We start from the raw sequence: 18,399 nt of genomic DNA, 5'->3' as shown, positions 1-18,399 counted from the left end.
AATTCTGGGTGTAATTGGCTACTCTGAATAAAAATGTCAAGGGAATTATTTTTGTTATAACAGAACATACTCTAAAAATGAAATTCTCTGAAATAACTCTTGAGGAATTTTGGATTTTAGTCCACATATCAGCTCTCTCCACCAGTGCACTGAAAAGTTTGTTATAATTTTCAACATCATATTTGTGTGAGCTCGGTTTCTCAATATTAACTAATATAAAAACTGAAAAGCATGTAAGACTTACTAATATAGACAAAGAGATGAAGGTAGCTATATTACATATTAGACCTGATATTGATGAAATCTGCAAAAGCCAAAAAGCTCAAGTATTGCATTAAAATAAGTTAAATTTTTATAAAGGGCGAGTCCATGCATATTTTTACTGTTAGTTTTATGACCCTAATGTTTTTGATATTCCCCAAATTTTTCTTATAATCAAAGTGCTCTGTGACTTTGAAAAGGTTAAGAATCACTGCTCTAGATGATTTCATGCATGAAGAATTATTGGAAATCTTGAAGACTGCAGAATTACTGATTTTGCCAGAACTTGGAATCTTGCAAAGCATTGTAATACAGGCTCTGGCAGCATTTCAAATCAATGAAATGTTTTCCAGATGATTGCTAAGAGGTCACCGTGGAACACAAAAACAGATTTTTGGTTATAACAACTAAACGTAATCAACACACCATGGCAGGTCATCTTGCAAGTCAGCTCCATTCAAGCACAAGTACATAGATATCTCCTTTCCAATGAATGTTGTATCCATAAAAATTGGACAAGACACCATTGGGCTTAATGTACTCTTTACAGATTAGTTGTTTTAGTCTTTCCTCTGATTCTAGATGACACTTGATCAGATCAGATCAGGCATAAAAGTGGTACTTCTTACCATCGTGAGAATGTTCTTGAAAGGAATAGATACAGCGGTGCTGGGGTCATGATATGGGGAAGCATTATGCTTAATTGATGCACCGAGCTACAAGTGATGGAAAAAAAGGGATTGTATAAGGTGAACAGTATTGCAACAAAATTCATCATCATGTTTGATTGTTCCTTGGTGCTGTAGGCAAAGAATTCATTTTTATAGATGACAGTGCCACATCACATTGTACACAAGTAGTGGAGATGCTTCTGGAGACCGAGGATAATTGAATCGATTAGCCAGCATGCTCCCCAGATTGTAACCATGTAGAACATGTTTGGGATGCAATAGAGATGCATTGCTGCTTGAATTTGTTTTCTGCAGGGGAACTTCAGTGCAAGGCCTCCTCCTTTCTGTGAAGGAGGAATGGGCCAGTTGGTTTCAAGAACTCCTCAATCACTTGGTGCTAAGCATGATACAATGTTTAGAGAGCTGCATTGCAGTTCAGGGTGAATATATTCCATACTGAACTGTCTCTCTGCACAGTTTTCTGTAAGGGCTGTTCATTAATTCCTTAACTAATTTCTTAAGAAATTTGTAACTTCTGCCATAAACATATTGCAATTTAATTTGTACAAAATCTATAACACATTTTTTGTGTAATATAATTAATTAGTATGTTGGTGTTGTGTCGTTATTTATGCAAATTCACTTAAATCATATCTATCAAACTTACTATGCACTTGCTCTATGTACTGGCATGGATTTTTGGTCCTATCTCCTTTTAAAAAATATAAACACGTTTATATTTTTAAATGACTGCGGCACCAGTCTATGCCCTATAATAATAAAATGCATTATTCAGTTATATAACAAATATATAACTACCTGCTAACTCCTTCCGACAGTCGTGGCAAAACCTCTCAACTTAACTTTACCCTCCCGTGACAAGTTCGTAATTTTAGAGTGGTGAGTTGACGCTCTTAGTCAGGCAAGACTCAGTTTGGGGTAAAAATACATGTTTATTTTACAACTTTAAATACACTATACAATTATATAAGTTCGCTCTTGCTGAGATTACAATCATACACAAAAGCTAAGTTAGGAAACTTGATTCTTTCAAGGGCTGCCTAATTCATGCAAAATTTGATATCTAGTAAATTGTTAAACTTAATCTTCATTAACACAAACTGTTAATGAAGTAAACTGTTAAACTCTTTTAAACAATCTCGATATCTGGCTACCTACTGGAACAATCACTTAAGAGTTCACTAGTTAATATTGTCTTGACATTTCATACTTCTCTCATCTAAATTTCTTCATACAAACAGGCTCCAAAACACAAATAACAAACGTTTACATTACCTTCACTTGATTATGGAATGGGTCGGCTGGTTAATACTGTTGTGAAAGTACCCGAGGTTCGATTCCTTGTTTGGATCAAGTGCGCCGTTAAATTCCTGCTAAGTGGCTATCCACTCGATGGCTACCTTTGTCATCTAAGGGCTTTACGGGAACATCTACGACATAGCACCCTCTTGTAATGAAACCGTTAGCTGCGTCGCGCTGGAATTCCATCCATAATTTCATGGACTGCCCATTTCAAACTTCTCGTTGCAACGCATCCTCGCGCACTGTTCTGCCTGGAAACCACGACCTCGAATCCCGGGAAAAAAAGCCTTGTTCCTCCTCCTGCAATCGCTTATATTATTCATCACATAACGCCCCCTATCTCCTCCTGAAACTCCTGTGCAGCGCAATGCTAGTCTCGATCTCCGATGATGTCAGCACTTTTTCTGTGGTAGGAATCACGAACTGTTATTACTCACACCTGTTCCTAGTATTATGCAGCCTCAGGCACTTACACTAACACGTACCAAACCTTTGGTACGTGTTAGTGTAACCACTCTTACACTTTGTTCAGTGGAATATTCAAGTTAATTTTTGCTGCACTGTATAATACTAAATTTTGATTTATAATTCATTTAAAAAATTCTAAATAACACAATATAATTCCAATCTGTTATACTTCTTTACAATTTTATAAACTGATACATTCTTAGTGTTATATTTCATTATCTTATAATTTCACACCTTTGACACAATATTATTTGATTTTGACTAAATGCAATTACTTTCTACTATTAAATATTCAGTTTGCTGAGTTGTGCTTGTTGAAATCTGAATGATTTGCTGAAACGAAGTAACAAGACCATTCAGAGTTCAACAGTGTAAAATCGTGTATTCAAGCAACTTTATTCAAAAACTTCTTGTATACCAATTTTACTGGTAAGCAAAATTCACTAAAAATACTTGTGGGTAAATAGAGAAATTTTCATATTTTTAATTTGGAAATAATTTTTTTGTATATTACTGAATATTGTCACCTCAAAGGGTTTTGTAAAAGAACAGAAAAATTAGTGTAAGATTAATTGTGTCTAAAGAAATTTCGTAGTCACTGGTAATTCCAGGCGGATTAAGGTATTAACAAATGACCTTGGGCAACTACAACCTTGAGGGTCAATAGTGCATGGGGGATTTCCCGCCTGAACGCAATGACCGAGAAGGGTGGCAGATGCAGACCACCAAAGTACCAAGGGGTGATAACGTAAGCGAACCCCAAGGTCATCGGAGCCAGATAAATAGTGGGGTTATGATGGCGAGAAAGGGAGTTCAGTGCGGCGATCCAGTTTGGTTCCTGGCAGGGGGGTTCGAGTTCGTCCGGTCCTGTTCCCTGGTCAGCAAGAAGTTTCAAGGTCACGTGGGGTTCTGACCTGAAGTTGCAATGTATGCTACGGCAGCAGAGTTTTGCTAACATTGTGGGAGATAATTTGTAATCGCCATCAGAGACCTGCGTTCCAGGTAGAAAATTGCCGAGGGACCGATGCGACTAAGTGCTGGCACGTTCCTGATGTTCGCTGATATTAAAGAAGGATTTCACAAGCCCCAGAAGAGTTACCCGAGTTCAGTGCTAAAGTCGAATGATAACAGGATAATAGAAGGAGATGACTTCATGAATCATTCAGAGAAGTACAGACTTCTGTTCAAGTAAGATGTTTCCATTGCTTAACTAGAGAAAAATATTGTGACGGTGATTTAATTAAGGGACTTGTTTTATAGTGATACTTGAGGACTTGAGGCCTTATGCTGATAGTTGAGATATTTTGTTTTATGTGAGAAAGGTCTGGTTAAAAATTTAAGGTGAACCTAAGCCTGCAAAATGTTATGTAAGATTAATCTGAGTATAACCAAGTTTAAAGAGAAAAAAATTATAGACACGTGGTCTTACTAGAATTGATGATGAGGAACTAAATTGTAGATGTAGTCGTTAGTTGTAATTTGAACCATAGAAGCTAATTTACTTAGAACTTAAAATTGACCCATTGTACATTTCATTGATGTTAAATAAATTGTTTTCTTGTTTAAATAACTTGTCTGATTTCTGAGTCCAATGCACTACTCATTACACTCGAATCTGTGTGAGCCTTAAGGTAGATATTGTAACGACTGCATAACAGAAAATTTAAAGTTGCTAGATTTAATTAGAATCAAGAGAGAGAGAGAGAGAGAGAGAGAGAGGTTCCGTGTGTTTTACTGTGTTATTCTTTTGGAGGGAGATTCAACTCCTACACACGAATTTGGTCGTGCAACAGCTAGAAACTAAATAAATTTTCCAAATTCAGTTGAGAATAAACACCAGTAGGTCAGACAAAGAGATTGGCTCCAGCCTGAGGCGATTTCTTTGTTCTGCAAGTTTTGCACACGTGAGCTTTATTATTTGTGACCATAAATCATAAGTATAATAAAAGTCAAGAGGATAAGTCTTAAATGAGATAACTATAGTTTTTTACAAAGACGCAGAAGACAAGATATAATTGAAGATTTGATAACATCCATGGATTGCATTGCCTGATGGAGTGGTGTGAGCAAGAACGGTCAATGAGTTGGAGTGGTATGATAGACTTTGTGTTTCTTAGGAAGGACCTCCCATGATGAGTCTTTTGACTCCATGGAGGCCTGAATAATAATAATATTTAAAATAACTACATATTTAACATTAGCAATAAATTTATGTCCACATTTGGATGTAGTCATGAAATTTTTTTTTATATATATACAGGTAAAAATGTAGTTCTTCCTTAGCTTTTGGATACCAGTGTACTAAAGGTAAAGAGGTCAAGAAAGATAGAATGACAAGATAGTGGGATGATCTTGAAAACAGCACTACACACACACAAAACTAGACTTAAAAAATAAGGTAGTCACAGGAAAATACTGCAGTTGTATTTTGTTCCTTAATTTTTCTTACATCAGCCAGTAGAAAAAGTTCGATGATAATGAAAAGTATGATGGTTAATTCTGTTGCATTGTTTTATGATCAATTACCATATTCCTAGTTGGGTTTTTTCTCAGTTATAATAGTATTATACAGATATCATGTACAAAATATGCTTATTGTCTTATTTTTGTTGAATATTAAAATAAAAAGAGGAATAACCAAAAGAGGTTTTTACTTTCAGTGCGATGCGTAAATTTCGCGATATGGATAAACGTGCTATTGTGGAAAACAGTGTAGACACATTATTAGATACAATTCATCAAAATGCCATCACGCGCTTAACGATATATTCTGGGACCAAACTTTCAGCCAGTAAAGTATGTACTACAGGGATGGATGGCAAAATGGTCATTTGGGACTTAAAAGTAAGTTTTAATATTTTATTCTAAATCTGTTTAAACAAGAATTATTTTTTTTATATATATTAAACCTTTTGTTTGGTTACACCATTTTATCATATAGAAATCAATTTTTACTTATACCGATAGAAAAATTATTTCAGCACATGTTGACATCCCATATTTGTGTGTGAAAAAAAAAGTAATTTTATTTTTTTAGATTTAAAATTTTGTATATCAAACTATTTTTAACTAGTAATTACTAGATTAAAATTTAAAAAAATTATCTATTTCAATACAGCATCAAATATTAATATACTTATTTATTATTATTATTGTTCCGGGAAACTCCAAGGAGTCGACAGACTCATCGAGGGAGGCCCTAACATCATGTCTGGAACAACTATTCAACATTTACACAGTATCTATCATATCTTGCCTTGAACTCATTCACGGTCGTAGCACCCACAACAGACTCTGGAAGCTTATTCCACTCATTCACCACTCTCCAAGTAAAAAACCTAGCTCTAACACCCTTGTCAACCACGCTCTTGCCCAGCTTCCATGCATGGCCCCTAGTCCTCCCACCACCAGTCATATTTTCAAAAATATCTTCTGGATCAATCTTATAAAAACCCTTCAGTAACTTGAATGTCTCAATCATATCACCCCTCCTTTGCCTATCGTCCAATTTCTGCAACCCACAAATCCTCAACCTATTCTCATAAGGTTCATTCCACAGACCTGCTATCATCTTGGTCACTCGTCTCTGGACCCTCTCCACTTCCTCCCCATCACGAAGAAACCCTGGGCACAGAAGTCCAGATGGGGTCTTATCAAGGCTCGATACAGAGGAAACAACTTGCTTCTCTCTGCATGTTAAAGTATTTTTCATAAGCCAAGTGATTTGCTGAGCTGTTTTAGTTACTTTTGCAATGTGCCCCCTAAACTTCAACTCCCTATCCACCAGTACTCCCAAATCCCTGACCTCATCAATCTCCTGGAGTACGGTTCCACCTATGCGATATACTGCTGCTATTCTTTTCACCCCAAAGTGCATAACCTTACACTTTGCCACATTAAACTGACATCCATTTTTCCTAGCCCAGTCCTCCAAACTATCCAAATCATCCTGTAAAATTTTGACATCCTGTGCACTCACAATTGCTCTGCCCAACTTTGCACATCAGCAAACAAGTGAACACTTCCTCTCAAATCCTTTCCAATATCATTGATGAACAAATTGAAAAGCAGTGGTCCAAGAACAGAGCCCTGCGGCACTCCACTAGTCACAAGACGTCTTTTTGACTCCACTCCTGAATAAACCACTCTCTGGTATCTCTCCTTCAACCACCCTCCTATCCATCTTACCAACCCTATATCTATCCCCATCTGCTCCAGTTTACTGATTAGGGTTCCATGTGGTATCCTGTCAAAGGCCTTGGCAAGGTCCAGTAGTATCACTGTAAACCCATTACCCCTATCCAGTACAGCCGTCACTGTGTTATAAAACGTGAGCAAGTTACTGAGGCATGATCTACCCTTCACAAAACCATGTTGTTCCCCATACAATATACCATTTTGATCTATCCAATCCTGTATTCTTTTCTTGACTAATCTCTCTAAGACCTTGACAATGATTCCTGATATGCTAATCGGTCGGTAATTTACAACAGCAGTCTTGGAACCACCTTTATGCAGTGGAACTATTTTCCCTTCCTTCCACCCGCTCGGGACTAACCCAGACCTGAGACTCAAATTAAACAAAATGGTCAAGGGTACTGACAATTCTTTAGCTGCTTCTCGTACTACACGAGCTGGTATACCATCCAATCCCACAGATGTATTGATATTGAGGTTATGCAATAGACTACTCACCTCCACTTCATTCACCACAATTCCCGTATAATCTACTGGTTTATTCGTTTCTGCAATGTCACCACCTGGATGATATATTCTTGCAAAGTGCTCACTCAGTAACTCAGCTATCTCAACTGATTCAGTTACCTCCCTACCATTGGCATTCTTTAAAATCATTCTGCCATGTATATTTTTCCTTTTACTTGCTACAGACCTAAAAAAACATAACATTTTTTTTATTTATTTTATTTTCATAACATATCCACCTAATATCGAAATACAGACTACACTGCTCTTTGAATTTCTTTGGATTTATTAAAGTGATGCTTAGTTAGCATCTTACTAGTATACTTTCCCTGTATCAGGTTTTAAAAATGAAGTAATATTAATATTTCATATTTGTGTAGCATCAAATCTACAAAACAAAAGTCACTAAATGTTGCAATTTTAGTAATTAAAAAAAAATAATTTGAGTAATTTTATTTTCTTGTTTACAATAATAAATGCAGAGTTCAGTGGTTCTCAATCTTTGTGAGACAGCGGCATGGTAAATTCTTTTGGTATAATATGAGGACGCGTTCCCAACAAATTTACTCCTAAATACCTTTCGAATTTTTTTTAAAGTTCATACATTAAACTTAACATAAGTAGTAATGATTAATTATAGCATAATTACAAAGCATATTAGTACACTTATGTGTACTGTATGGCATGTTGACAAATATAAAATTACATTTAAATTAGTTATCAATCACTTCACTAATGAAATCTTGCAGCATATTGTAGTTTCCTCAGGCCAACATTATTAATTTGTTGATTTTCATTGACATATCCCATTCTGATCACCAAAAATGTATAATATTATTCAGTGTAATATTGATTATTGTATTAAATCAATTTTAGTGATGTTGGTTTGGAAAAAAAAAATGGTAATGAAAAATATATATGTGCACTGTAACCACCATAGAAGTCAGCTGAGCAGGGGAAGCAGCAGACGGATGGCAACTTGTTGGCAAAACACTAATTATCACATATGCCAAATATTTATATATGCAAAGTATGTAATTTAATAAATAAAAATGTACGAATCTCTCAATTCTAAACACTAGTTCCAACACTAATTAATATTTTGAATTTAAAAATGCAGCACTTTAACACAGCAATTATAAGTTATTGAAAAATATAAACTTAGTTTCTTTTATTAGAATTGAGTTTTAGAAGGTTTTAGTTAAGCTAGTGAGACTTTTCTTGCTATTTTCTATCCGTTAGCATATTAATTCTGGGATGAATTGAAGTGATAGCCAAACAGAGACAGTCGGGAAGTTGCAGCAGTTCCTCTGTTCTCTTTTAAACAGGGTCATGGCAGAAAATGCAGTTTCACAAAGATATATCTGGTGGAAAAACAAAAAAGAAATCTCATTGCTATATCACGTAAATTTGGATTCATTTTTCATTCTTATCCAGAATTTCAGATTACTTTCTAGTCCTTTGTCTGATGATAATTCAATAAGTCGAAGGGCTTCTTCATGGGAAAGGGCTGTCTCTTTGTGTTCAACAAAGGGTTCATGATCCACATATTTTGCCTCCGGGGATCCTCATGTACAGGATAATACTTTTCAAATGACATCTTTGAGTGGGCTGCAATAATATAATCTGAGTATTTATACTGAAGCATTTCATTATTTCTTTCTGTAATCATATTAAGCCAGAGTTTGAGTTTCTTTTTAAATGATTCGATCTTGTTCCAAGCATTAAATATTGTTGTATCTGGACCTTGAAGTTTTAAATTCAACTCGTTTACGTTAGAAAATAGGTCGCTGAGATATGTCAGCCTGGCTACCCATTTCTTATCCTGGAAATAATGGGACAGGTCACTTTTCTTATCAATTAGAAACAGCTGAACTTCCTTTCGCAAGTAACCTCTTGAGAACTTTACTGTGGGACAGCTAACGAACTTCCAAATGGAAAAGAAGATTTTGATAATCAGAGCCCATTTCATCACACAATGCTTTTAACAGTCTTGTATTTAAAGCACTGTTTTTATGTAATTAATAATTTTAACAGATTGAGACAGGACTTCATTAAGCTCAGGTGCCATTTTTTTGGAGGCCAGGTTTTGCCTATGAATGTAGCAATGCATTGATAATAAGTTATTGCCTGCCATGTCCTTAATTTTAGTGACTAAACCTGAATTTCTTCCTGTAAGGCAGGTAATGCCATCAGTACAAACTCCAATGCAATATTTCCTTTCAAGACCTCCCTCTTTAATGAAACCATTTAAAACTGAAAATTTCACTGCTGGTAGTGTGCATAGGTAATTCAGAAACACTTAAAAATGTTTTCCTTCATGTCACTTTCATCATGATCAATATATCATACATAAATAAAATGCTGTTGTTTTGAATATGTGTAGATTCTTCCAGTTTTAATGCGAACGATTTAGATTTTTTCAATGAGTTGCATTTCTACATCTTTTGACAATGGGATGTCTTTCATTTTACTTGCTGCAGACTGGCCTAATACTTCATTACAAGCAGCAAATAAATTTATTTTCTGTTTTCAGTGCATCTCTTTTACGCATAAAGAATTCAATGGGATTGTTGACTAGATTGAAATGTTTTGTGGTGAGATGTTGGGCAAGTTGCGAAGGCTTCTTAGCTTCGTTTCCCCAGAACAGTAGCACAGATGGCACATTGAGGTCGTGGCAATTGGTCAGTGTGAGGGCATCATATGAAACCAAATTTTAAATAGCTGTCCATGTACTTAAGAGTGAATGCAGACTTTTCTTGTGTGCTGGTAGTTTATCCTTCCTTTTGTACATCCTGGAAATCGCTCTAGGCTTGAGGTGGATGAATCACTATTTGTTGTGTCACAAACACCTTCAGTGAGAGATTTGTTAACCCCAAAATTAAACATAGTCCCTTGTCTCTTATTCATATTAAAATTTAAATCTGTGGCCTATTACTTGTAAAAAAAATCTTGGCACTCAGGTTTTGAAACAAGCACTTACACACTGTAATGCAAACTTGTGAAAAAACAGTATTCAGTATTACTAGACTAGAGAACCAGGTACAGACTGCCTTGATCTTCAATTTCAGTGGAAAAATTTTCTTTATACTTCCTTGCTCATTGGTCACTCACATTTGCAACACAGATGTTATTTAGTTCAGTTTGGAGAACAAAGGATATGCCACCCAGTGTTGTAATTGGCTTGCAGGCAATTTTTATGACTAGTCATAAACAGCAGTATTCCCTTTCCCAAATGTTGAAAGATTTCAATGTCTGAAAATTCTCGATCATTCATGAACACTGTACTTCCATGTTTAAAAATACACAGCTTGGTCACTGACATTTGTTACACAGATGTTATTCAGGCTTTTCGACACATTCATGAATATTATTCTCCTCAGAATATTTCCAATATAAAATATTTATTCATGAAAAATGCTTAGAAAACTAAAATGACAAATTCCAGGAGAACCTCTTGTGGCCTGGTATAATTGATGCCAGGGCCTGGTACCAGGCCACAGCCCAGCAGTTGAGAAACACTGTTGTATAGAAGCTCATGGGATAGTTTCAGTGGAAGATGATCACTGGGCCTAATACTTTGCTCCCATTAAGATGCAAATGAAATGATTCATTGTTATAAATATTATTCTGATTATCTATTGATAACATCATAATTTGATTCATAACATTTAGTGTATGAGAGTTGTATGAAAAATTTGGTAAAAAAATAAGTTACACATTTTTTTAATAAAAAAAAACACCTTTATTTCTCAACATGGTCTCCATTTAGGTCTACACATTTGGTCCAGCGAATTTCCAATTTTTTCATCCCATCTAAAAAATAGGATTTGTCAAATTGTGCAAAATAGTCATTGACAGCCTTAATGACATCCTCGTTCGAAGAAACTTTTTTCCCACCGAGCCATATTTTTAAGTTTGGAAACAAGAAGTCACATGGGGCCATCTCCGGAGAATATGGTGGATGTTGAACCAATTCTAACCTCAATTCGTGCAATTTTGCCATTGTGAAAGTTGATGTGTGGGACGGGGCATCGTCTTGATAAAACAGCACTTTTTTTGTGACATTCTTGGGGGTCCAACAATGGTGCATAATAACCTCCTGCTATTGTCTTACCCTTTTCCAAATGGTCTATCATGATAATTCCTTGGGAATCCCAAAAAACAGAGGCCACCACCACTTTCCCAGCTGACAAAATGGCCTTAGCTTTTTTTTCATTACTCTTTCACCAGTCATTGTCCACTGTTTTGACTGCTGCTTGGACTCAGGTGTGTAGTGGTGGATCCAAGTTTTGTCTATAGTCACGAATTGATGCAAAAAATCCGCTGAATTGCGATTAAACATCGCCAAACGCTGCGTTGAAATCTCTTTCTGCATGCATTTTTGATTGGCAGTCAACAATTGTGGCACCCATTGCGCATATAGATTTTTTCATGTGTGCAATTTTTTTATTCAGGATATTATACACTCATTCAGTTAAGATGCCTACAATCTCAGCAATTTCATGAACTTTTACTCGCCGTTCTTCCATAATGATAACATGGATTTTGTCAATCATTTCCTTCGTAGTGACCTCCGTCTGGTGCCTGGAGCGCGCTTAATCTTTGATGGACTTACGACCATGTTTAAACTCATTTATCCAAAAATAGTCTTTAATGCGGTGCAGAGTCCCTATGAACTGCATCTAACTCAGCTTAGATCTGCGTGGTTGTCAACTTCTTCAAAAAGTGTTTTATCACTGCACAAAATTCCTTTTTCTCGATTTTTATGAAAAATGCGAACACAGTCATTTTAAATGTTTGCCAAACGAGAACTACGCATCGCACATGGCTAAAATTTTGCCAGGGGGTCATGAAAAAGATGCTGACACTGGTATGAATGGATGAATTGTGTCGCTGTCTATTGGAAATTTACCAAACTTTTCAAGCAACCCTCATACCCAGCTTAAATATAAGAATCTATTGAACTTTGCTAAGTTTTAAAAAAATTATTGAAATGATGAATGTGTGCCATGTATTATGATAAACAAACACAGTATTTCATTAGCGTAATAGAAAGGAATCCAAAAGACATAATTTGGACTCAACTATTAAAGGATTAAAACAAATAAAAATCCTAGCCAAATACCAAGTCCTAGCTTCAGTTTCAAAAATGCCTCATACTGTTCAGGCATATCCCTTGTAGTGCAATATGAAGGCAAGTTCCTATGGATAAGGTTTGTTTCTCATAGGCCCTCAGTCACTTTTTGAAACATGTTTCAGGGGCAAACATTCTTTAGCAACTTGCCATTAAAACAGTAATGGACATTTAATTATCCTTTGTTTTGAATCATTTTAAGCCTCTTTCCAAAAAAGAAAAAAGCCTGTTATCACAATGGTGGCCATCATGTTTTGTGCCATATTAGTACAAGATAAGGCATGACACACAGCTTGTCATGAACTTGTTGTGCTTTTTTATTCTATGTTTATGCTTGACAGTGATTTAAAAAAAAAATTGCTTATGGAAAACAAAACTTTCAAACTTCATAAATTACATGGGATTTAGTGAAGGGTTTTTATTCTTGAAAGGTTTCTTATGACGAACAAAACTCCTATGGTTTCTGAAGCAAACCAACAATTCAAAAGAGCTTCCAGCTGAGGGAAATCTTGACCAAAAGCACTAATAAAAGACACATGTATATAAGCTCTTGAGCAGAGCTTATAAGTAGTGCAATACTCCAGCACAACTTCTCTTGCAGAAGATTGTATTGTCATGAGTTTTCAATTATTTTTGAAATCATCATATTCCTGACATATACCCTCAGTGGGTATACAGGATCTTATAATAGTACTACATGAACAGTAACATCGTTACTAACTTCCTATCAATAATTTTCCTCCAGTTTAGCCTCTTATCTGTCAACATTCCAATATTCTCAGATATTATATTTCTGTCTTCTAAGGCAGTGCTTCCCAAACTTATGGATGCCAAGATCCCCTTTGGAAAAATTAAAATATTTCATGTCCCCCCCCCCCACCATTGGAAAAAAAAATCGTAATAGACATATATTCGTTAATCGCCAAAATAGCAAAAAGCAAAATTTGTTAACCAACACCAGTGTGTGATTTTTTCCATTAAAATATAAAAAAGAACAAAAAAGAAATAATAAATAAAAATTAAATACATTTCTTTTAAGATTAAAAAAAAATCTACTGTGTCTTAAATTTTAAATTTGTTTTAAATTTAAAATGTTTTGAAAACATTTTAAATTTGTTTTCGTTATTTCACGGCCCCCCTCAACAAAACTTACGCCCCCCCCCAAGGGGGCCGCAGCCCACAGTTTGGGAAGCTCGGTTCTAAGACACTTTTCACTGTATCGATCCACCTAAATCTTGGTCTTCCTCTGGGTATTTTCCTGCCATCCTGGCAAAGAACACTTGTTTAGCTAATTTCTTCTCCCCATTCTGTTTAAGTGTCCATATCACCTGAGACTAGCTCTGCTAACACATTCCTGAATGCTAACAATGTCAAGTTCTTTCCTAATATCCTCATTTTTAATATGATACTGAAATTCATGCCGTCTGTTTAGTATCCTATTCGTTCTTAGCATTTTGCTCTGAAATTTCAAAATTTTCAAGCAAAAGTTGTCTTACATGGCTGTAAATATTCTATGCGACTTTTATTTTCTTTTTAAAGCACGTCATTTAGTACATATAAATTTTGCTTGAGCATGTTTTTTTTTCTTCTAATTATTCTTTACAAGTATGATTTAAAAATAAAATATTGTGCCTCATAACTGACACCTATTCTGTATTGCCTCTTCAATCTATCCTATTCAACTGACATCTATCCTACAACATAGAAACAGGTCCACATCCAGCCCATCCCAAAGGACGGTGATAAAAGTCAACCAGTGAACTACTATCCAATTGCTCTCATGTCTGTTCTCCCTAAAATTATGGAACTCATCAACAACCAACTCTTGAACCACCTAGAGACATAACTAACTAATCATCAGTGACCAGCAATATGAATTTTGCCCCAAATGATCTACAGTTTATCTTGCTTTCACCACCTACCTCTGGGCTCAGGCCATGGAAAAATTTGAAGAAACTCACATGGTTGCCCTTGACATTTCAAAAACATTTGATTGGGTTTGGCTCAGGGACCTACTTAACAAACAGCCTTCCTTAATCTGCAAATAGATTGCCAACTTTCTCATTTGGCAAACTTCTCTGTGTCGTAGTGGATAGTTTCTCTCTCCTCAGATTTCCCCTCCAGTGCAACTATAACTTGTACAAGGGTGGTCTGAAAAGTTCTCGGCCTCAGCCATAGATGGCAACACTATCGGCAAGAGATTTTTTTTTCTAAGTTGGTACAGCTGTTATAAGCATCCATGTGAAATAGCAAGTAATTTTAGTTTTATACAGCTGTCTGAAGCAAAAGTGTTATTTGTATCCCTTGAAATGGATAAAATTGTGTATCGTGCGGTTATAAAATTCTTTGTAAAAGAAGGTTTAACGCCAAAAGAAATTCATTCGAAGTTCATAAGAGTTTATGGGCGCTCTTCTCCTTTGTTTTCAACAATTAAGAAATGGGCTGCCAAGTTTAAACTTGGCTGTATCAGCCTTGAAGATGATCCACGTGAAGCACGTCCAAAAAGTGTAACAACACCAGAAATCATTGATCAAGTGCACAATATGGTATTAGATGACCGGTGAGTCAAATTGCTGAGACCATAGGCATTTCAAAAGAACGTGTAGGATATATTTTGCATGAAGAATTGCAAATGAAAAAGCTTAGCGCAAGATGGGTGCCGTGCTTGCTCACAGCAGATCAAAAATGCACTCGCATGAAAATCTCTGAACAGTGCTTGGAGCATTTTAACAAGAATAAAACTGATTTTGTGTATTGATTTATTACTATGGATGAGACTTAGATTCACCATTACACACCAGAATCCAAACAGCAGTCAAGGCAGTGGACAGAGGTTTTTCAGCACCAAAGAAGACAAAGTCAGTTACGTTGGCAGGAAAGGTCATGGCATCGGTGTTTTGGGATGCTAAAGATGTTTTGTTTATTAATTATCTTGAAAGGGGTAAAACAATAACTGGAAAATATTATTATCTTTTAACCAGACTAGACAAAATATTCATGAGAAAAGACCTGTTTCACAGAAGAAAAAAATCATCTTTCATCGTGACAATGCACCTGCATACAAGGGTATTTTGGCAATGCGAAAAATTAAAGGATCTGCATTATAAATTGTTGGAACATTCACCCTGTTCCCCCGATTTGGCTCCCTCTGACTTCTATCCCTTCCCAAAACTAAAACTTTTCCTTGCTGGTGACAATTTTCTTTGAATCAAGAGGTGATTGCAGCTTTAGAAGGGTGTTTTGCAGATCTTACTGAGAACCACTGCATGGATGGGATAATGCCGCTGGATCGTCACTGGAATAAATGTATTAGTCTTAACCTTCTCTCTATGTACAGAGATACAAACACACCCCCAGGTTAATAAAAACATAAATAAAAAGTTGCCGAATGGAAATTTTCCAAAGTTTTCTTAGGAATACTATCTGTATGTTTCACACAATTTTTTTAAAAATTTTTCATTGAAATCAGTGAATTTGAATGTAGTAGTAGTAAGGCTTCAAGACCACATAAGACACATTGAAATGAGGAAGAAGCCTGAACTCACAGATGTAATAAAAGCAATCTACCACAGCAAAAGAAGATGGGCAAGACATCTTGCCAGAACGATAGATAACAGATGGACTGTCAGAGTTACAAACTGGTATCCGCGAGATACCAAAAGGAAACTTGGAAGACCAGCCTTAAAGTTGGAAGACCCAATGATTAAGAAAGTCGGAAGAAAGGCCCAAGACAGGAACAGCTGGACTCTTTACGACATGCCGTCATGGAGAAATCCTGACTGAAATCACAGGTCCATGAAAGTAATCAAGTAAGGTTTCAAAAGGCACCTCTGTGCTTAGCTGTGTACAGGGGTGCATGTGCACCCTCATATTCTCCATACAAAAACCGGTTTTTGTAAGCAGCTGCATTAGTATTTTTCTATACTCTGTTTTGTATTTACATTCCTGTTGCCTGAAATATATATTTTTTGCTTTGCTATCATATTCACTTTTGAACTATGTATGATTCTTGTATGAGCATGCACATTTTTCTTCGTTTTTAGTAATTTTTCGTTCAGCTTACTGGTGTATTCTGTATCATAATTTCATTATCTCTTAAATGATTTGATGCTGTTTCAGTTCAGTTTTTGCTTGCGTTTCAAAGAAGTAAGATATGTTTTTTTTATTGAATTAGTGGCAAGTGTTTATGGTTTCATATTTGATATTGTCTTGTGAATTACGAACTATTATCTGCTGTATTTATGGCTGTTTTTCTTCATTACTGCTTATTTTGCTACTAAGTTTGTAAGTTTGTTTTGTGATATGTTTATTTCTTTGTTGTAGTCTTTATAGAATATTTTTTTCTGTGGATAATTTAGATAATTATGACAGGAAGAAAAAGACTTCATACTAGTTCCAAGTTGAGAGAACTTTTAGAGGAAGTGTCATCAGATATTCCAAGCAATGACGACGATTCAGATGTGGAATTAGAACGATATTTTTGATGGCGATTTCTCAGCTTTTGACGATGTTGCTGAAGAACATATACCACAATTAGGTGAAGAATTAAGAGAAGAAGCAAATGCAGAATCTATAGCTACTGTGGACGCTTCAGCTGCTGGTTCTTCTGCTGAGAACATCCTGGAAATTGTTGTTGTGTATCTGAATAGAAACTCAAAAATGAACTGAAAATGGACCAATGTTCTTCCTGATGTACATAAAGTTCCTGACTTTCAGGTATTTCGAGAAAGAGAAGGAATTGCCGGAGCAATACTAACTCAAAATCTATGCTCTGCAATAGACTGTTTCAAACAAATAATTCCTGAAACAATTATAAAAGCGATTGTGTATGAAACTAATAGAAAAGCCAGAGATCATTATGATGCATCCAGAAATCCACGGCAATACAAACGACCTCGTATTTGGTATGATACTGATGAAATCTATACTGTGATTGGCATTCTAATATATGCTGGAAGTTTTATGCCAAAGTTTTTTCTTTACATTTTTGTCCTGAAATTGCATGGGGTGCACAGTTAACGTTAAAATATTTGTACACAGAGAGAAGGTTAAAGGAGATTATGTTGAAAAATAAAAGGTAATTTTGAAATTATAAATTCATTTTTTGATTGTTAGGCCAAGAACTTTTCCAGTCCGATCCATAGCTTTGCCAATGACAATACATTCCATTCCTCCTTTTCATTTGACAAACCTTATAGTGCTCATGTATTAGAATCTCCAAAATCTACCATAGCAAAGGACTTGAACTCAGATCTCCTAGCTATATCCCAGTGGGACAGGGACAACCTTATTAACTTCAATGCCACCAAAACTCGGTTCTGTCTGATCTCTCACAAGAAAGAACCCCTTAGCTCCAGAAATACTGAGATATCCAAACACGATCAGATATCTATTCTTGAACTGACTTACACCTTCGATCTTTCCTGGCATAATCACATTTCAACTATAGCTTCTGCAGCTGCCAAAAAACTTGGTGTAGTTTTTCAGAACATTACTTCACAGCTAGTAACTCTGTATAAAGTCCAAATCTGGCCAGCTATGGAATATTGCTACCATATTTGGGATGGTGCATCGAAATTCTCTCTAAGATTGCTCAATTCTATCCAGAAGATGGCAGTTTGGCTAATTAATGATCCCTCTCTCACAGACGTTTAGTTTCTGTCTTTTGCCTATTCTACAGATACTTTCATGGTCAGTGCTGTGCTGAACTGGCCACTATTATTCCTCCACTCCTCTCCAAATTCATTAGAACAAGAGCCACTGCTAACCAACGCCATTTTACAGTCCATCTTGAAATTCACCAAACCAACTTCATTGCCTCCTCTTTCATTCCAT

General features: G+C 35.9%; 1 protein-coding gene across 2 annotated transcripts in view; it reads left to right on the top strand.

The window, feature by feature from the left end:
* Positions 1-18,399, top strand: part of Arpc1 (Actin-related protein 2/3 complex, subunit 1A) — a 380,782-nt gene that overhangs the window by 348,684 nt on the left and 13,699 nt on the right. For both annotated transcript variants that reach the window (XM_090398241.1, XM_090398242.1), the window contains exon 11: positions 5,384-5,567. In XM_090398241.1, the coding sequence (XP_090254367.1) occupies positions 5,384-5,567 (184 nt within the window). The remainder of the gene's footprint in view (positions 1-5,383; positions 5,568-18,399) is intronic.

Source organism: Typopeltis vanoorti, chromosome 9 (genome assembly GCF_054136105.1).
Source record: "Typopeltis vanoorti isolate ZY-2024b chromosome 9, IOZ_Tvanoo_1.0, whole genome shotgun sequence".
In the NCBI taxonomy this organism is placed as follows: domain Eukaryota; kingdom Metazoa; phylum Arthropoda; class Arachnida; order Uropygi; family Thelyphonidae; genus Typopeltis; species Typopeltis vanoorti.
The sequence above is the reverse complement of the archived record's forward strand: the minus strand, read 5'-3'. Positions and strand labels throughout refer to the sequence as shown.